General features: G+C 49.7%; 1 protein-coding gene across 1 annotated transcript in view; it reads left to right on the plus strand.

The window, feature by feature from the left end:
• Positions 1 to 22,383, plus strand: part of LOC120999301 (protocadherin Fat 4-like) — a 311,103-nt gene that overhangs the window by 193,321 nt on the left and 95,399 nt on the right. The window contains exons 38-45 of the mRNA XM_040430172.1: positions 9,392 to 9,466; positions 12,725 to 12,799; positions 14,320 to 14,394; positions 15,893 to 15,967; positions 17,378 to 17,452; positions 18,445 to 18,519; positions 20,040 to 20,114; positions 20,969 to 21,043. Coding sequence (XP_040286106.1) covers positions 9,392 to 9,466; positions 12,725 to 12,799; positions 14,320 to 14,394; positions 15,893 to 15,967; positions 17,378 to 17,452; positions 18,445 to 18,519; positions 20,040 to 20,114; positions 20,969 to 21,043 — 600 coding nt within the window. The remainder of the gene's footprint in view (positions 1 to 9,391; positions 9,467 to 12,724; positions 12,800 to 14,319; positions 14,395 to 15,892; positions 15,968 to 17,377; positions 17,453 to 18,444; positions 18,520 to 20,039; positions 20,115 to 20,968; positions 21,044 to 22,383) is intronic.

Consider the following 22,383-nt stretch of genomic DNA (forward strand, 5'->3'; position numbering starts at 1 on the left):
TCATACATCTGGAATTAGCAAACTAATGTGCTGGGGTTGGGAAAACATATATGTACCCATACTAGAATCTGTCAAAGAAAGCGGTACTCACATATAACAGTCATTCCATCTGTAATCCATACAGTCAAAAGACTGAAAGTATTCCAGTGAGGGGATTTTGCTTATAAAAAATAATATATTTCATTGTGGTGCGAGTTGAATCGCAACAATGAAGAAAAATACTATTAAGGGACGAGGACGCGGTCGTGGTGGTGTCCGTGGAGCCTCTGTTGCTGGTAGAGGACGTGGCCGTTCGGCCCCAGGCGCACACAGTAGGGAACGAACTCCCTCAACTAGCCGGCAGAATGTACCGCAATATCTCGTGGGGCACAATGCCGCTCTTAGGATGGTAAGGCCTGAGCAGGTACAGGCATTAATCGATTGGGTGGCCGACAGTGCTTCCAGCACGTTCACCACATGGTCTTCCACCCAGTCTTCTGCGGAAAGCGCACAGGTGGCACCTGAAAACCAAGCCCATCAGTCTGTCACATCACCCCCAAGCATATCAGGGAAACGGTCTGAGCCACAAGTTATGCAGCAGTCTCTTCTTCTGTTTGAAGACTCTGCTTCCAGGGTTTCCCAGGGGCGTCCACCTAGCCCTTCCCCAGTGGAGGAAGACATACCATGCACTGACGCACAACCACTTATGTCTCCAGATGAAGAGGACATGGGAATACCACCACAGCAGAGTCACCGACTCTCTGATGATGACGAAACACAGGTGCCCACTGCCGCGTCTTTTTGCAGTGTGCAGACTGAACAGGAGGAGGTCAGGGAGGGAGACTGGGTGGAAGACGATGCAGAGGACGATGAGGTCTTAGACCCCACATGGACTGAAGGTCGTGGCGATGACTTTCACAGTTCAGAGGAAGAGGTAGTGGTGAGACCGAGACAACAGCGAAGCCAAAGAGGGAGCAGGGGGCCAAAGCAGACGAGCCGCCGCCCCCAGAGTTCGCCTGCTACTGGACATCGCCAACAGGGACCCAGCCCCACAAAGGCAGCTTCAAAGAGTTCCCTGGCATGGCACTTCTTTAAACAATGTCCTACCGACAAGACCCGAGTGACTTGCACGCTCTGCCATCAGAGCCTGAGGCGAGGCATTAACGTTCTGAACCTCAGCACAACCTGCATGACCAGGCATCTACATGCAAAGCATGAACTGCAGTGGGGTACACACCTTAAAAACCAGGCACTCGCTGAGGCTCCCCCTGCTCCCTCTACCGCTGCTGCCTCGGCTTCCGCCTCGAGAGGAATGTTGCCACCTGCCGAGCAGCAAACAGAGGATGTGCCACCGACACCACCACCACCGCCACCGTCAACTAGCGTCTCCACTATATCACACAGCAGCGTTCAGCTCTCAATATCTCAAACCTTAGAGAGGAAGCGCAAATTCCCCCCGAGTCACCCTCGAGCCCTTGGCCTGAACGCCAGCATTTCTAAACTGCTGGCCTTTGAAATGCTGTCATTCCGGCTGGTGGACACAGACAGCTTCAAAAAGCTGATGGCCATGGCTGTCCCGCAGTATGTGGTTCCCAGCCGCCACTACTTCTCCAAGACAGCCGTGCCTTCCCTGCACATGCAAGTGTCCGATAAAATCAAGTGTGCACTGCGCAACGCCATTTGTGGCAAGGTCCACCTAACCACAGATACGTGGACCAGTAAGCACGGCCAGGGACGCTATATCTCACTAACTGCACACTGGATGAATGTAGTGGCGGCTGGGCCCCCGGCGGACAGTTCCTTGGCGCACGTCCTTCCGCCCCCTAGGATCGCAGGGCATCATTCTCAGCCTCCTGTAGCCTCCTCCTCCTACTCGGCTTCCTCCTCCACTGCTTCCACCAGCTCATCCGGTCAGCCACACACCTTCACCACCAACTTCAGCACAGCCCGGGGTAAACGTCAGCAGGCCATTCTGAAACTCATATGTTTGGGGGACAGGCCCCACACCGCACAGGAGTTGTGGCGGGGTATTGAACAACAGACCGACGAGTGGTTTCTGCCGGTGGGCCTCAAGCCAGGCCTGGTGGTATGCGATAATGGGCGAAATCTCGTGGCAGCTCTGGGACTAGCCGGTTTGACGCACATCCCTTGCCTGGCGCATGTGCTGAACTTGGTGGTGCAGAGGTTCATTCACCACTACCCCAACATGTCAGAGCTGCTGCATAAAGTGCGGGCCGTCTGTGCGCGCTTCCGCCGTTCACATCCTGCCGCTGCTCGCCTGTCTGTGCTACAGCGGAACTTCGGCCTTCCCGCTCACCGCCTCATATGCGACGTGCCCACCCGGTGGAACTCCACCTTGCACATGCTGGAGAGACTGTGCGAGCAGCAGCAGGCCATAGTGGAGTTTCAGCTGCAGCACGCTCGCGTCAGTCGTACTGCCGAACAGCACCACTTCACCACCAATGATTGGGCCTCCATGCGAGACCTGTGTGCCCTGCTGCGCTGTTTCGAGTACTCCACCAACATGGCCAGTGGCGATGACACTGTTATCAGCGTTACAATACCACTTCTATGTCTCCTTGAGAAAACACTTAGGGCAATGATGTTAGAGGAGGTGGCCCAGGTGGAGGAGGATGAGGGCTCGTTTCTAACACTTTCGGGCCAGTCTGTTCGAAGTGGCTCAGAGGGAGGTTTGTTTAAGCAGCAGAGGACAGGTTCACAAGTCGCCAGCCAAGGCACTGTACTGGAGGACGAGGAGGATGAGGAGGAGGAGGTGGAGGGGGACGAGGATGACGCAAGTTCACAGCGGGGTGGCAGCCCAGGCCCATCACTGGTGCGTGGCTGGGGGGATACGGTGGACGATGACGATACGCCTCCCACAGAGGACAGCTTGTCCTTACCCATGGGTAGCCTGGCCCACATGAGCGAATATATGCTCCAATGCCTGCGCAACGACAGCAGAGTTGCCCACGTTTTAACGTGTGCAGACTACTGGGTGGCCACCCTGCTGGATCCCCGGTATAAAGACAATGTGCCCACTTTAATTCCTGAACTGGAGCGCGACCGTAAGATGCGCGAGTACAAGCGCACGCTGATAGAGGCGCTCTTGAGAGCATTCCCACATGTCACAGGGGAACAGGTGGAAGGTGAAGGCAGAGGAGTGGCAAGAGGTCGCCAACGCAGCTGTGTCACGGCCAGCTCATCTGAGGGCAGGGTTAGCATGGCAGAAATGTGGAAAAGTTTTGTCTCCACGCCACAGCTATCTGCACCGACACCTGATACGGAACGTGTTAGCAGGAGGCAGCATTTCACTAACATGGTTGAACAGTATGTCTGCACACCCCTCCACATCCTGACGGATGGTTCGGCCCCATTCAACTACTGGGTTTCGAAATTGTCCACGTGGCCAGAGTTAGCATGTTATGCCGTGGAGGTGCTTTCCTGCCCGGCGGCCAGCGTTTTATCTGAACGCGTATTCAGCACGGCAGGGGGCGTCATTACTGACAAGCGCAGCCGCCTGTCCACAGCCAACGTGGACAAGCTGACCTTCATAAAGATGAACCAGGCATGGATCCCACAGGACCTGTCCCTCCCTTGTGCAGAGTAGTCCTTATTAACTGCCTAAAACATGTCTTGTTGTGCTACGGGCCACTTCTTTATTTGATACAAATTTTATGAAACCCACAGTTGAATGAAACTCTTCTCTGTCTGGGCGCCGGGGCCTAACCAGATGAAAGTGGCCGGTTAAACTAACGGGTGACATGAAGCCATAACCTCTGCCATGCTACCTCTGTCTTCTGTCTGGGTGCTGAGGCCTAAGTCAAATAAAGCGGTCTTCTGCTGTGCTGGGGGATATGAAGCTAATCTCTGACCTCTCTCCTCTGTCTGGGTCCAAAGGCCTAAATCACTGAAAGAGGCCTTCTCCTGTGGTGTGTGATATGATGCCAGAATATGTGCTGTGGGGCCTCTCTCCTCTTCCTGGGTGCAGGGGTCAAATAAACTAAATTGTGGCCTACTCCTGTGGTGGCTGATATGATGCCAGAATATGTGCTGTGGTGCCTCTCTCCTCTTCCTGGGTGCAGGGGTCAAAGTAACTAAATGGTGGCTTATCCTGTGGTGGCTGATATGATGCCAGAATATGTGCTGTGGGGCCTCTCTCCTCTTCCTGGGTGCAGGGGTCAAAGTAACTCAATGGTGGCTTCTCCTGTGGTGGCTGATATGATGCCAGAATATGTGCTGTGGTGCCTCTCTCCTCTGTCTGGGTCCAAAGGCCTAAATCACTGAAAGAGGCCTTCTCCTGTGGTGTGTGATATGATGCCTGAATATGTGCTGTGGTGCCTCTCTCCTCTTCCTGGGTGCGGGGGTCAAAGTAACTCAATGGTGGCTTCTCCTGTGGTGGCTGATATGATGCCAGAATATGTGCTGTGGGGCCTCTCTCCTCTTCCTGGGTGCAGGGGTCAAAGTAACTCAATGGTGGCTTCTCCTGTGGTGGCTGATATGATGCCAGAATATGTGCTGTGGTGCCTCTCTCCTCTTCCTGGGTGCAGGGGTCAAAGTAACTAAATGGTGGCTTCTCCTGTGGTGGCTGATATGATGCCAGAATATGTGCTGTGGTGCCTCTCTCCTCTTCCTGGGTGCAGGGGTCAAAGTAACTAAATGGTGGCTTCTCCTGTGGTGGCTGATATGATGCCAGAATATGTGCTGTGGTGCCTCTCTCCTCTTCCTGGGTGCGGGGGTCAAAGTAACTCAATGGTGGCTTCTCCTGTGGTGGCTGATATGATGCCAGAATATGTGCTGTGGGGCCTCTCTCCTCTTCCTGGGTGCAGGGGTCAAAGTAACTCAATGGTGGCTTCTCCTGTGCTGATTGATATAAAGCTGATGGTTGTGCCATCTGACATGGTTGCCAGGGTCTGATTCAATGGGGGCCTACTCCTGTGGTGGGTGATCTAAATGCCTGATTCTCTGCTGTGAAACCTCTCTCCTCCGTCTGGGTGTAGGGGTCAAAGTCTTTCAAAGTCGCCTTCTCCTGTGCTGATTGATATGAAGCTGATGGTTGTGCCATCTGACATGGTTGCCGGGGTCCCATTAAATTGTGGCCTACTCCTGTGGTGGTTGATATGATGCCTGATTCTCTGATGTGGAACCTCTCTCCTCTGTTTGGGTGAAGGGGTCAAAGTAACTAAATGGTGGCTTCTCCTGTGGTGGCTGATATGATGCCAGAATATGTGCTGTGGGGCCTCTCTCCTCTTCCTGGGTGCAGGGGTCAAAGTAACTCAATGGTGGCTTCTCCTGTGGTGGCTGATATGATGCCAGAATATGTGCTGTGGTGCCTCTCTCCTCTTCCTGGGTGCGGGGGTCAAAGTAACTCAATGGTGGCTTCTCCTGTGGTGGCTGATATGATGCCAGAATATGTGCTGTGGTGCCTCTCTCCTCTTCCTGGGTGCGGGGGTCAAAGTAACTCAATGGTGGCTTCTCCTGTGGTGGCTGATATGATGCCAGAATATGTGCTGTGGTGCCTCTCTCCTCTTCCTGGGTGCAGGGGTCAAAGTAACTAAATGGTGGCTTCTCCTGTGGTGGTTGATATGATGCCTGATTCTCTGCTGTGAAACCTCTCTCCTCCATCTGGGTGTAGGGGTCAAAGTCTTTCAAAGTCGCCTTCTCCTGTGCTGATTGATATAAAGCTGATGGTTGTGCCATCTGACATGGTTGCCAGGGTCTGATTCAATGGGGGCCTACTCCTGTGGTGGGTGATCTAAATGCCTGATTCTCTGCTGTGAAACCTCTCTCCTCCGTCTGGGTGTAGGGGTCAAAGTCTTTCAAAGTCGCCTTCTCCTGTGCTGATTGATATGAAGCTGATGGTTGTGCCATCTGACATGGTTGCCGGGGTCCCATTAAATTGGGGCCTACTCCTGTGGTGGGTGATCTAAATGCCTGATTCTCTGCTTTGAAACCTCTCTCCTCCGTCCGGGTGTAGGGGTCAAAGTCTGTCAAAGTCGCCTTCTCCTGTGCTGATTGATATAAAGCTTATGCTTGTGCCATCTGACATGGTTGCCGGGGTCTGATTCAATGGTGGCCTACTCCTGTGGTGGGTGATCTAAATGCCTGATTCTCTGCTGTGTAACCTCTCTCCTCCGTCTGGGTGTAGGGGTCAAAGTAACTAAATGGTGGCCTACTCCTGTGGTGGGTGATATGATGCCTGGTTCTCTGCTGTGGGACCTCTCTCCTTTGTCTGGGTGCTGTGGTCAAAATAATAGTAAGTGACCTTCTCCATTGGTGGGTGACTTGAAGCCTGATTCTGTGCTATGGGACCTCACTCCAATTAATATTGTTTAATTTTTATTTATTTTATGTTAACTCATCATTTCCCTATCTACATTTGTTTGCAGGGGATTTAACTACATTTTGCTGCCTTTTGCAGCCCTCTAGCCCTTTCCGGGTGTGTTTTACAGCCTTTTTAGTGCCCAAAAGTTCGGGTCCCCATTGACTTCTATGGGGTTCGGGTTCGGGATGAAGTTCGGGTCGAGTTCGGATCCCGAACCCGAACATTTTTCGAAAGTTCGGCCGAACTCGTCGAACCCGAACATCCAGGTGTTCGCTCAACTCTAACAGCGAGCACAAGCCATGTATGCAGGGGACAGAGGCTATGTATACAGAGGACATAGCGTATGTATACAAAGGACACAGCCTACATATACAAAGAACACAGGCTATGTATACGGGGGACACAGACTACATATACAAAGGACACAGACTATGTACACAGTGGACACAGGGCATGTTCACAGAGGATATAGGCTACTTTTAAAGAGGACACGGACTATGAATACAGGGGACACAGTCTATGTATACAGGGACACAGACTAAATATACAGTGGACACAAGCTATGTATACAGAGGACACAATCTATGTATACAGGGAAACACAGACTACATAGTGAGTACAGTAAAGGAATTCAAGAGGGGCCTGGATGTATTTCTGGAGTGTAATAATATTACAGGCTATAGCTACTAGAGAGGGGTCGTTGATTCAGGGAGTTATTCTGATTGCCTGATTGGAGTCGGGAAGGAATTTTTTATTCCCCTAAAGTGGGGAAAATTGGCTTCTACCTCACAGTTTTTTTTTTGCCTTCCTCTAGATCAACTTGCAGGATGATAGGCCGAACTGGATGGACAAATGTCGATGTACAGTCGTGGCCAACGATGTACAGTCGTGGCCAAAAGTTTTTAGAATGACACAAATATTAGTTTTCACAAAGTTTGCTGCTAAACTGCTTTTAGATCTTTGTTTCAGTTGTTTCTGTCATGTAGTGAAATATAATTACACACACTTCATACGTTTCAAAGGCTTTTATCGACAATTACATGACATTTATGCAAAGAGTCAGTATTTGCAGTGTTGGCCCTTCTTTTTCAGGACCTCTGCAATTCGACTGGGCATGCTCTCAATCAACTTCTGGGCCAATTCCTGACTGATAGCAACCCATTCTTTCATAATCACTTCTTGGAGTTTGTCAGAATTAGGCTACTTTCACACTTGCGCTTGATCGGATCCGTTCTGAACGGATCCGATCATATTAATGCAGACGGAGGCTCCGTTCAGTACGGATCCGTCTGCATTAATAACTTAGAAAAATTTCTAAGTGCGAAAGTAGCCTGAGCGGATCCGTTTAGACTTTCAATGTAAAGTCAATGGGGGACGGATCCGCTTGAAGATTGAGCCATATGGTGTCATCTTCAAGCGGACCCGTTCCCATTGACTTACATTGTAAGTCTGGACGGATCCGCACGCCTCCGCACGGCCAGGCGGACACCCGAACGCTGCAAGCAGCGTTCAGCTGTCCGCCTGGCCGTGGGGAGGCGAGCGGAGGCTGAACGCCGCCAGACTGATGCAGTCTGAGCGGATCCGCATCCATTCAGACTGCATCAGGGCTGGACGGAAGCGTTCTGCTCCGCTCGTGAGCCCCTTCAAACGGAGCTCACGAGCGGACAGCAGAACGCTAGTGTCAAAGTAGCCTTAGTGGGTTTTTGTTTGTCCACCCGCCTCTTGAGGATTGACCACAAGTTCTCAATGGGATTAAGATCTGGGGAGTTTCCAGGCCATGGACCCAAAATGTCAACGTTTTGGTCCCCAAGCCACTTAGTTATCACTTTTGCCTTATGGCACGGTGCTCCATCGTGCTGGAAAATGCATTGTTCTTCACCAAACTGTTGTTGAATTGTTGGAAGAAGTTGCTGTTGGAGGGTGTTTTGGTATCATTCTTTATTCATGGCTGTGTTTTTGGGCAAAATTGTGAGTGAGCCCACTCCCTTGGATGAGAAGCAACCCCACACATGAATGGTCTCAGGATGCTTTACTGTTGGCATGACACAGGACTGATGGTAGCGCTCACCTTTTCTTCTCTGGACAAGCCTTTTTCCAGATGCCCCAAACAATCGGAAAGAGGCTTCATCGGAGAATATGACTTTGCCCCAGTCCTCAGCAGTCCATTCACCATACTTTCTGCAGAAGATCAATCTGTCCCTGATGGGTTTTTTTTGGAGAGAAGTGGCTTCTTTGCTGTCCTTCTTGACACCAGGCCATCTTCCAAAAGTCTTCGCCTCACTGTGCGTGCAGATGCGCTCACACCTGCCTGCTGCCATTCCTGAGCAAGCTCTGCACTGGTGGCACTCCGATCCCGCAGCTGAATCCTCTTTAGGAGACGATCCTGGCGCTTGCTGGACTTTCTTGGACGCCCTGAAGCCTTCTTAACAAGAATTGAACCTCTTTCCTTGAAGTTCTTGATTAACTATAAATTGTTGATTTGAGGTGCAATCTTAGTAGCCACAATATCCTTGTCTGTGAAGCCATTTTTATACAACGCAATGATGGCTGCACGCGTTTCTTTGCAGGTCACCATGGTTAACAATGGAAGAACAATGATTTCAAGCATCACCCTCCTTTTAACATGTCAAGTCTGCCATTTTAACCGAATCAGCCTGACATAATGATCTCCAGCCTTGTGCTCGTCAACATTCTCACCTGAGTTAACAAGACGATTACTGAAATGATCTCAGCAGGTCCTTTAATGACAGCAATGAAATGCAGTGGAAAGTTTTTTTGGGGATTAAGTTAATTTTCATGGCAAAGAAGGACTATGCAATTCATCTGATCACTCTTCATAACATTCTGGAGTATATGCAAATTGCTATTATAAAAACTTAAGCAGCAACTTTTCCAATTTCCAATATTTATGTAATTCTTAAAACTTTTGGCCAGAACTGTGTATAAGGGACAAAGGATATGTATACAGAGGACACAGGAAATGTATAAAGTGGTATAACTCCTTTATTCCAACTGTTAATGACTTTGGATTTTCGGTCAACTGTGTGCACAAGATCGAGCATTTATTCATTTCTGTCATTTGTTTTACAGCACAGTTTCTACTATAAAGGAAAAGGAGGATGTGCAGACAGGAGATGCAACTGTACACACCGAGAAGCCAGACAGGTATTATTACTGTTATCTATACTGATTATTCTTTTATTATTTTGAACTAAATAAAACAACAAAAAGATACATAATTCAAAAGACAGAGGCTACAGCTTCACAGGCTATGTATACATAAACTGTGTATAGAGAGGATATAGGCAATGTGTACAGAAAACACCGATTATGTATTCAGAGGACATAGACTATGTATAAAGAGGACACAGGCTTTGTATAGAGAGGACACAGAGTATGTTTATAGTGGAAGCAGGCTATGTATACAGAGGAAACAATCTAGGTATACAGGGGACACAAGCTATGAATACACTGGACACAGGCTATGTATAAAGAGGACATAGACTATGTATACAGAGGATATAGCCTGTCTATACAGAAAACACAGGCTATATATGCAGAAGACACAAGCTATGTATACAGATGACGTAAGCTATGTATACAGAGAATGCAGACTTTGTATACAAAGGACACATGCTATGTATAGAGAGAAGATAGACTATGTATACATAAGTGTATACAAAAGACACATGCTATGTATATAAAAAACATATTCTATGTATACAGAGGTCACAGACACAAGACATGTATACAAAGGGTACAGGCTATGTATAGAGAGAACACAGGCTATGTATACAGGGGGACAAAGACTATGTATACAGAAGACATAGACTATGTATACAGTGGACATAGACAGAAGATATAGGCTAGCTATATATGTACTGAAAACACCGGCTATGTATACAGAGGACACCGGCTATGTATACAAAGGACACCGGCTATGTATACAGAGGACACCGGCTATGTATACAGAGGACACCGGCTATGTATACAGAGGACACCGGCTATGTATACAGAGGACACAGGCTATGTATACAGAGTACACCGGCTATGTATACAGAGGACACAGGCTATGTATACAGAGGACACGGGCTATGTATACAGAGGACACCGGCTATGTATACAGAGGACACCGGCTATGTATACAGAGGACACCGGCTATGTATACAGAGGACACCGGCTATGTATACAGAGGACACCGGCTATGTATACAGAGTACACCGGCTATGTATACAGAGTACACCGGCTATGTATACAGAGGACACCGGCTATGTATACAGAGGACACCGGCTATGTATACAGAGGACACCGGCTATGTATACAGAGGACACCGGCTATGTATACAGAGGACACAGGCTATGTATACAGAGGACAGAGGCTATGTATACAGAGGACAGAGGCTATGTATACAGAGTACACCGGCTATGTATACAGAGGACACAGGCTATGTATACAGAGGACAGAGGCTATGTATACAGAGGACAGAGGCTAATTATACAGAGGACAGAGGCTATGTATACAGAGTACACCGGCTATGTATACAGAGGACACAGGCTATGTATACAGAGGACAGAGGCTATGTATACAGAGGACAGAGGCTAATTATACAGAGGACAGAGGCTATGTATACAGAGGACACAGGCTATGTATACAGAGGACAGAGGCTATGTATACAGAGGACAGAGGCTATGTATACAGAGTACACCGGCTATGTATACAGAGGACACAGGCTATGTATACAGAGGACAGAGGCTATGTATACAGAGGACAGAGGCTATGTATACAGAGGACACAGGCTATGTATACAGAGGACACAAAGTATGTTTACAGAGGACAGATTGTAGGTATATAGGGAACACAAGCTATGTATAAAGAGGACATAGACTACAAATGTAGAGGGCACAGACTCTTTATACAGAGGACACATTCTATGTATACAGAGGACACAGACTGTGTAAACAGAGGACACAGAGTAAGTTTACAGAGGACACAATCCAGGTATACAGAGGTCACAGGCTACGTATATACAAGACTCGGACTCAAGCTGTGTATACAGGAGACACAGGCTATGTATACAGATGATATAGACTTTGCATACTGAGAACATAGGCTATGTAAACAGAGGACACATGCTATATATACAGAGGACATAGACTTTGTATAAAGAGGATATAGATTATGTATAAAGAGAACAGAGACTATGTATACAGAGGACATAGACTATCTATACAGAGGACATAGACTATGTATACAGCGGACACAGGCTATTTATACACAGGACACAGGTTATTTATACAAAGGAGACAGGCTAAGTATACAGAGCACACAGGGTATGCATACAAGGGACAAAGGCTGTGTACAAACAGGTCACCAGCTATGTATACAATTTCACAGGCTGTGTATACAAAAGACATTGTCTATGTATACAAGAGACACAGGCTATGTATACAGATGATATAGACTTTGTATACTGAGGACACAGGCTATGTATACAGAGGACACATGCTATATATACAGAGGACACGGGCTATGTATACAGAGGACACGGGCTATGTATACAGAGGACACGGGATATGTATACAGAGGACACGGGCTATGTATACAGAGGACAGAGGCTATGTATACAGAGGACAGAGGCTATGTATACAGAGGACAGAGGCTATGTATACAGAGGACAGAGGCTATGTATACAGAGGACAGAGGCTATGTACACAGAGGACACGGGCTATGTACACAGAGGACAAGGGCTATGTGCACAGAGGGCACGGGCCATGTGCACAGAGGGCACGGGCCATGTGCACAGAGGGCACGGGCCATGTGCACAGAGGGCACGGGCCATGTGCACAGAGGGCACGGGCCATGTGCACAGAGGGCACGGGCCATGTGCACAGAGGACTCTTAACTGCGTCCGCATACCCTGTCTACCAGAGCGAATCCCCACAGTATACAGAGGTCACAGACTATGTATACAGAGGACAGAGGCTATGTATACAGAGGACACGGGCTATGTACACAGAGGACACGGGCTATGTACACAGAGGACAAGGGCTATGTGCACAGAGGGCACGGGCTATGTGCACAGAGGGCACGGGCCATGTGCACAGAGGGCACGGGCCATGTGCACAGAGGGCACGGGCCATGTGCACAGAGGGCACGGGCCATGTGCACAGAGGGCACGGGCCATGTGCACAGAGGGCACGGGCCATGTGCACAGAGGACTCTTAACTGCGTCCGCATACCCTGTCTACCAGAGCGAATCCCCACAGTATACAGAGGTCACAGACTATGTATACAGAGGACAGAGGCTATGCATACAGTGGTATAACTCTTTTAATCACACTTTTTCCTGCTTATAACTTTGCAATTTGGCCAAATGTGTGCACAAGATCCAGTACCTATTCATTTCCATCATTTATTTTACAGCACAGTTTCTGTAAAAACAGAAAAGGAGGATGTGCAGACAGGAGATGGAACTCTACACACTGAGAGGCCAGACAGGTATTATTACTGTTATCTATACTGATTATTCTTTTATTCTTTTGAAATACATAAACCAACAAAAAGATACATAATTCACAAAACAAAGGCTACAGCTGCAGAGGACACAGGCTATGTATACAGATAGCATATTCTATGTATACAGAGGACACAGGCTATGTATACAGAGGACACGGGCTATGTACACAGAGGACACGGGCTATGTACACAGAGGACACGGGCTATGTACACAGAGGACACGGGCTATGTACACAGAGGACACGGGCTATGTACACAGAGGACACGGGCTATGTACACAGAGGACACGGGCTATGTACACAGAGGACACGGGCTATGTACACAGAGGACACGGGCTATGTACACAGAGGACACGGGCTATGTACACAGAGGACACGGGCTATGTACACAGAGGACACGGGCTATGTACACAGAGGACACGGGCTATGTACACAGAGGACACGGGCTATGTACACAGAGGACACGGGCTATGTACACAGAGGACACGGGCTATGTACACACAGGACACGGGCTATGTACACACAGGACACGGGCTATGTACACAGAGGACACGGGCTATGTACACAGAGGACACGGGCTATGTACACAGAGGACACGGGCTATGTATACAGAGGACACGGGCTATGTATACAGAGGACACGGGCTATGTATACAGAGGACACGGGCTATGTATACAGAGGACACGGGCTATGTATACAGAGGACACGGGCTATGTAAACAGAGGACACGGGCTATGTACACAGAGGACACGGGCTATGTACACAGAGGACACGGGCTATGTACACAGAGGACACGGGCTATGTACACAGAGGACACGGGCTATGTACACAGAGGACACGGCCTATGTACACAGAGGACACGGGCTATGTACACAGAGGACACGGGCTATGTACACAGAGGACACGGGCTATGTACTCAGAGGACACGGGCTATGTACACAGAGGACACGGGCTATGTACACAGAGGACACGGGCTATGTACACAGAGGACACGGGCTATGTACACAGAGGACACGGGCTATGTACACAGAGGACACGGGCTATGTACACAGAGGACACGGGCTATGTACACAGAGGACACGGGCTATGTACACAGAGGACACGGGCTATGTACACAGAGGACACGGGCTATGTACACAGAGGACACGGGCTATGTACACAGAGGACACGGGCTATGTACACAGAGGGCACGGGCCATGTGCACAGAGGGCACGGGCCATGTGCACAGAGGGCACGGGCCATGTGCACAGAGGGCACGGGCCATGTGCACAGAGGGCACGGGCCATGTGCACAGAGGACTCTTAACTGCGTCCGCATACCCTGTCTACCAGAGCGAATCCCCACAGTATACAGAGGTCACAGACTATGTATACAGAGGACAGAGGCTATGCATACAGTGGTATAACTCTTTTAATCACACTTTTTCCTGCTTATAACTTTGCAATTTGGCCAAATGTGTGCACAAGATCCAGTACCTATTCATTTCCATCATTTATTTTACAGCACAGTTTCTGTAAAAACAGAAAAGGAGGATGTGCAGACAGGAGATGGAACTCTACACACTGAGAGGCCAGACAGGTATTATTACTGTTATCTATACTGATTATTCTTTTATTCTTTTGAAATACATAAACCAACAAAAAGATACATAATTCACAAAACAAAGGCTACAGCTGCAGAGGACACAGGCTATGTATACAGATAGCATATTCTATGTATACAGAGGACACAGGCTATGTATACAGAGGACACGGGCTATGTACACAGAGGACACGGGCTATGTACACAGAGGACACGGGCTATGTACACAGAGGACACGGGCTATGTACACAGAGGACACGGGCTATGTACACAGAGGACACGGGCTATGTACACAGAGGACACGGGCTATGTACACAGAGGACACGGGCTATGTACACAGAGGACACGGGCTATGTACACAGAGGACACGGGCTATGTACACAGAGGACACGGGCTATGTACACAGAGGACACGGGCTATGTACACAGAGGACACGGGCTATGTACACAGAGGACACGGGCTATGTACACAGAGGACACGGGCTATGTACACAGAGGACACGGGCTATGTACACACAGGACACGGGCTATGTACACACAGGACACGGGCTATGTACACAGAGGACACGGGCTATGTACACAGAGGACACGGGCTATGTATACAGAGGACACGGGCTATGTATACAGAGGACACGGGCTATGTATACAGAGGACACGGGCTATGTATACAGAGGACACGGGCTATGTATACAGAGGACACGGGCTATGTAAACAGAGGACACGGGCTATGTACACAGAGGACACGGGCTATGTACACAGAGGACACGGGCTATGTACACAGAGGACACGGGCTATGTACACAGAGGACACGGGCTATGTACACAGAGGACACGGCCTATGTACACAGAGGACACGGGCTATGTACACAGAGGACACGGGCTATGTACACAGAGGACACGGGCTATGTACTCAGAGGACACGGGCTATGTACACAGAGGACACGGGCTATGTACACAGAGGACACGGGCTATGTACACAGAGGACACGGGCTATGTACACAGAGGACACGGGCTATGTACACAGAGGACACGGGCTATGTACACAGAGGACACGGGCTATGTACACAGAGGACACGGGCTATGTACACAGAGGACACGGGCTATGTACACAGAGGACACGGGCTATGTACACAGAGGACACGGGCTATGTACACACAGGACACGGGCTATGTACACAGAGGGCACGGGCCATGTGCACAGAGGGCACGGGCCATGTGCACAGAGGGCACGGGCCATGTGCACAGAGGGCACGGGCCATGTGCACAGAGGGCACGGGCCATGTGCACAGAGGACTCTTAACTGCGTCCGCATACCCTGTCTACCAGAGCGAATCCCCACAGTATACAGAGGTCACAGACTATGTATGCAGAGGACAGAGGCTATGCATACAGTGGTATAACTCTTTTAATCACACTTTTTCCTGCTTATAACTTTGCAATTTGGCCAAATGTGTGCACAAGATCCAGTACCTATTCATTTCCATCATTTATTTTACAGCACAGTTTCTGTAAAAACAGAAAAGGAGGATGTGCAGACAGGAGATGGAACTCTACACACTGAGAGGCCAGACAGGTATTATTACTGTTATCTATACTGATTATTCTTTTATTCTTTTGAAATACATAAACCAACAAAAAGATACATAATTCACAAAACAAAGGCTACAGCTGCAGAGGACACAGGCTATGTATACAGATAGCATATTCTATGTATACAGAGGACACAGGCTATGTATACAGAGGACACGGGCTATGTACACAGAGGACACGGGCTATGTACACAGAGGACACGGGCTATGTACACAGAGGACACGGGCTATGTACACAGAGGACACGGGCTATGTACACAGAGGACACGGGCTATGTACACAGAGGACACGGGCTATGTACACAGAGGACACGGGCTATGTACACAGAGGACACGGGCTATGTACACAGAGGACACGGGCTATGTACACAGAGGACACGGGCTATGTACACAGAGGACACGGGCTATGTACACAGAGGACACGGGCTATGTACACAGAGGACACGGGCTATGTACACAGAGGACACGGGCTATGTACACACAGGACACGGGCTATGTACACAGAGGACACGGGCTATGTACACAGAGGACACGGGCTATGTACACAGAGGACACGGGCTATGTACACAGAGGACACGGGCTATGTACACAGAGGACACGGGCTATGTACACAGAGGACACGGGCTATGTACACAGAGGACACGGGCTATGTACACAGAGGACACGGGCTATGTACACAGAGGACACGGGCTATGTACACAGAGGACACGGGCTATGTACACAGAGGACACGGGCTATGTACACAGAGGACACGGGCTATGTACACAGAGGACACGGGCTATGTACACAGAGGACACGGGCTATGTACACAGAGGACACGGGCTATGTACACAGAGGACACGGGCTATGTACACAGAGGACACGGGCTATGTACACAGAGGACACGGGCTATGTACACAGAGGACACGGGCTATGTACACAGAGGACACGGGCTATGTACACAGAGGACACGGGCTATGTACACAGAGGACACGGGCCATGTGCACAGAGGGCACGGGCCATGTGCACAGAGGGCACGGGCCATGTGCACAGAGGGCACGGGCCATGTGCACAGAGGGCACGGGCCATGTGCACAGAGGGCACGGGCCATGTGCACAGAGGGCACGGGCCATGTGCACAGAGGGCACGGGCCATGTGCACAGAGGACACGGGCCATGTGCACAGAGGACTCTTAACTGCGTCCGCATACCCTGTCTACCAGAGCGAATCCCCACAGTATACAGAGGTCACAGACTATGTATACAGAGGACCGAGGCTATGTATACAGAGGACAGAGGCTATGTATACAGTGGTATAACTCTTTTAATCATACTTTTTCCTGCTTATACCTTTGCAATTTGGCCAAATGTGTGCACAAGATCCAGTACCTATTCATTTCCATCATTTATTTTACAGCACAGTTTCTGTAAAAACAGAAAAGGAGGATGTGCAGACAGGAGATGGAACTCTACACACTGAGAGGCCAGACAGGTATTATTACTGTTATCTATACTGATTATTCTTTTATTCTTTTGAAATACATAAACCAACAAAAAGATACATAATTCACAAAACAAAGGCTACAGCTGCAGAGGACACAGGCTATGTATACAGATAGCATATTCTATGTATACAGAGGACACAGGCTATGTATACAGAGGACACGGGCTATGTATACAGAGGACACGGGCTATGTATACAGAGGACACGGGCTATGTATACAGAGGACACGGGCTATGTATACAGAGGACACGGGCTATGTACACAGAGGACACGGGCTATGTACACAGAGGACACGGGCTATGTACACAGAGGACACGGGCTATGTACACAGAGGACACGGGCTATGTACACAGAGGACACGGGCTATGTACACAGAGGACACGGGCTATGTACACAGAGGACACGGGCTATGTACACAGAGGACACGGGCTATGTACACAGAGGACACGGGCTATGTACACAGAGGACACGGGCTATGTACACAGAGGACACGGGCTATGTACACAGAGGACACGGGCTATGTACACAGAGGACACGGGCTATGTACACAGAGGACACGGGCTATGTACACAGAGGGCACGGGCCATGTGCACAGAGGGCACGGGCCATGTGCACAGAGGGCACGGGCCATGTGCACAGAGGGCACGGGCCATGTGCACAGAGGGCACGGGCCATGTGCACAGAGGGCACGGGCCATGTGCACAGAGGGCACGGGCCATGTGCACAGAGGACACGGGCCATGTGCACAGAGGGCACGGGCCATGTGCACAGAGGACTCTTAACTGCGTCCACATACCCTGTCTACCAGAGCGAATCCCCACAGTATACAGAGGTCACAGACTATGTATACAGAGGACAGAGGCTATGCATACAGTGGTATAACTCTTTTAATCACACTTTTTCCTGCTTATAACTTTGCAATTTGGCCAAATGTGTGCACAAGATCCAGTACCTATTCATTTCCATCATTTATTTTACAGCACAGTTTCTGTAAAAACAGAAAAGGAGGATGTGCAGACAGGAGATGGAACTCTACACACTGAGAGGCCAGACAGGTATTATTACTGTTATCTATACTGATTATTCTTTTATTCTTTTGAAATACATAAACCAACAAAAAGATACATAATTCACAAAACAAAGGCTACAGCTGCAGAGGACACAGGCTATGTATACAGATAGCATATTCTATGTATACAGAGGACACAGGCTATGTATACAGAGGACACGGGCTATGTACACAGAGGACACGGGCTATGTACACAGAGGACACGGGCTATGTACACAGAGGACACGGGCTATGTACACAGAGGACACGGGCTATGTACACAGAGGACACGGGCTATGTACACAGAGGACACGGGCTATGTACACAGAGGACACGGGCTATGTACACAGAGGACACGGGCTATGTACACAGAGGACACGGGCTATGTACACAGAGGACACGGGCTATGTACACAGAGGACACGGGCTATGTACACAGAGGACACGGGCTATGTACACAGAGGACACAGGCTATGTACACAGAGGACACGGGCTATGTACACAGAGGACACGGGCTATGTACACACAGGACACGGGCTATGTACACACAGGACACGGGCTATGTATACAGAGGACACGGGCTATGTATACAGAGGACACGGGCTATGTATACAGAGGACACGGGCTATGTATACAGAGGACACGGGCTATGTATACAGAGGACACGGGCTATGTATACAGAGGACACGGGCTATGTATACAGAGGACACGGGCTATGTATACAGAGGACACGGGCTATGTAAACAGAGGACACGGGCTATGTACACAGAGGACACGGGCTATGTACACAGAGGACATGGGCTATGTACACAGAGGACACGGGCTATGTACACAGAGGACACGGGCTATGTACACAGAGGACACGGGCTATGTACACAGAGGACACGGCCTATGTACACAGAGGACACGGGCTATGTACACAGAGGACACGGGCTATGTACACAGAGGACACGGGCTATGTACTCAGAGGACACGGGCTATGTACACAGAGGACACGGGCTATGTACACAGAGGACACGGGCTATGTACACAGAGGACACGGGCTATGTACACAGAGGACACGGGCTATGTACACAGAGGACACGGGCTATGTACACAGAGGACACGGGCTATGTACACAGAGGACACGGGCTATGTACACAGAGGACACGGGCTATGTACACAGAGGACACGGGCTATGTACACACAGGACACGGGCCATGTGCACAGAGGGCACGGGCCATGTGCACAGAGGGCACGGGCCATGTGCACAGAGGGCACGGGCCATGTGCACAGAGGGCACGGGCCATGTGCACAGAGGGCACGGGCCATGTGCACAGAGGACTCTTAACTGCGTCCACATACCCTGTCTACCAGAGCGAATCCCCACAGTATACAGAGGTCACAGACTATGTATACAGAGGACAGAGGCTATGCATACAGTGGTATAACTCTTTTAATCACACTTTTTCCTGCTTATAACTTTGCAATTTGGCCAAATGTGTGCACAAGATCCAGTACCTATTCATTTCCATCATTTATTTTACAGCACAGTTTCTGTAAAAACAGAAAAGGAGGATGTGCAGACAGGAGATGGAACTCTACACACTGAGAGGCCAGACAGGTATTATTACTGTTATCTATACTGATTATTCTTTTATTCTTTTGAAATACATAAACCAACAAAAAGATACATAATTCACAAAACAAAGGCTGCAGAGGACACAGGCTATGTATACAGATAGCATATTCTATGTATACAGAGGACACAGGCTATGTATACAGAGGACACGGGCTATGTACACAGAGGACACGGGCTATGTACACAGAGGACACGGGCTATGTACACAGAGGACACGGGCTATGTACACAGAGGACACGGGCTATGTACACAGAGGACACGGGCTATGTACACAGAGGACACGGGCTATGTACACAGAGGACACGGGCTATGTACACAGAGGACACGGGCTATGTACACAGAGGACACGGGCTATGTACACAGAGGACACGGGCTATGTACACAGAGGACACGGGCTATGTACACAGAGGACACGGGCTATGTACACAGAGGACACGGGCTATGTACACAGAGGGCACGGGCCATGTGCACAGAGGGCACGGGCCATGTGCACAGAGGGCACGGGCCATGTGCACAGAGGGCACGGGCCATGTGCACAGAGGGCACGGGCCATGTGCACAGAGGACACGGGCCATGTGCACAGAGGACACGGGCCATGTGCACAGAGGGCACGGGCCATGTGCACAGAGGACTCTTAACTGCGTCCGCATACCCTGTCTACCAGAGCGAATCCCCACAGTATACAGAGGTCACAGACTATGTATACAGAGGACAGAGGCTATGCATACAGTGGTATAACTCTTTTAATCACACTTTTTCCTGCTTATAACTTTGCAATTTGGCCAAATGTGTGCACAAGATCCAGTACCTATTCATTTCCATCATTTATTTTACAGCACAGTTTCTGTAAAAACAGAAAAGGAGGATGTGCAGACAGGAGATGGAACTCTACACACTGAGAGGCCAGACAGGTATTATTACTGTTATCTATACTGATTATTCTTTTATTCTTTTGAAATACATAAACCAACAAAAAGATACATAATTCACAAAACAAAGGCTACAGCTGCAGAGGACACAGGCTATGTATACAGAGGACACGGGCTATGTACACAGAGGACACGGGCTATGTACACAGAGGACACGGGCTATGTACACAGAGGACACGGGCTATGTACACAGAGGACACGGGCTATGTACACAGAGGACACGGGCTATGTACACAGAGGACACGGGCTATGTACACAGAGGACACGGGCTATGTACACAGAGGACACGGGCTATGTACACAGAGGACACGGGCTATGTACACAGAGGACACGGGCTATGTACACAGAGGACACGGGCTATGTACACAGAGGACACGGGCTATGTACACAGAGGACACGGGCTATGTACACAGAGGACACGGGCTATGTACACAGAGGACACGGGCTATGTACACACAGGACACGGGCTATGTACACACAGGACACGGGCTATGTACACAGAGGACACGGGCTATGTATACAGAGGACACGGGATATGTATACAGAGGACACGGGCTATGTATACAGAGGACACGGGCTATGTATACAGAGGACACGGGCTATGTATACAGAGGACACGGGCTATGTAAACAGAGGACACGGGCTATGTACACAGAGGACACGGGCTATGTACACAGAGGACACGGGCTATGTACACAGAGGACACGGGCTATGTACACAGAGGACACGGGCTATGTACACAGAGGACACGGCCTATGTACACAGAGGACACGGGCTATGTACACAGAGGACACGGGCTATGTACACAGAGGACACGGGCTATGTACACAGAGGACACGGGCTATGTATACAGAGGACACGGGCTATGTACACAGAGGACACGGGCTATGTACACAGAGGACACGGGCTATGTACACAGAGGACACGGGCTATGTACACAGAGGACACGGGCTATGTACACAGAGGACACGGGCTATGTACACAGAGGACACGGGCTATGTACACAGAGGACACGGGCTATGTACACAGAGGACACGGGCTATGTACACACAGGACACGGGCTATGTACACAGAGGGCACGGGCCATGTGCACAGAGGGCACGGGCCATGTGCACAGAGGGCACGGGCCATGTGCACACAGGACACGGGCTATGTACACAGAGGGCACGGGCCATGTGCACAGAGGGCACGGGCCATGTGCACAGAGGGCACGGGCCATGTGCACAGAGGGCACGGGCCATGTGCACAGAGGGCACGGGCCATGTGCACAGAGGGCACGGGCCATGTGCACAGAGGACTCTTAACTGCGTCCGCATACCCTG

This window comes from Bufo bufo, chromosome 4 (genome assembly GCF_905171765.1).
Source record: "Bufo bufo chromosome 4, aBufBuf1.1, whole genome shotgun sequence".
NCBI classification, from domain to species: Eukaryota; Metazoa; Chordata; class Amphibia; order Anura; family Bufonidae; genus Bufo; species Bufo bufo.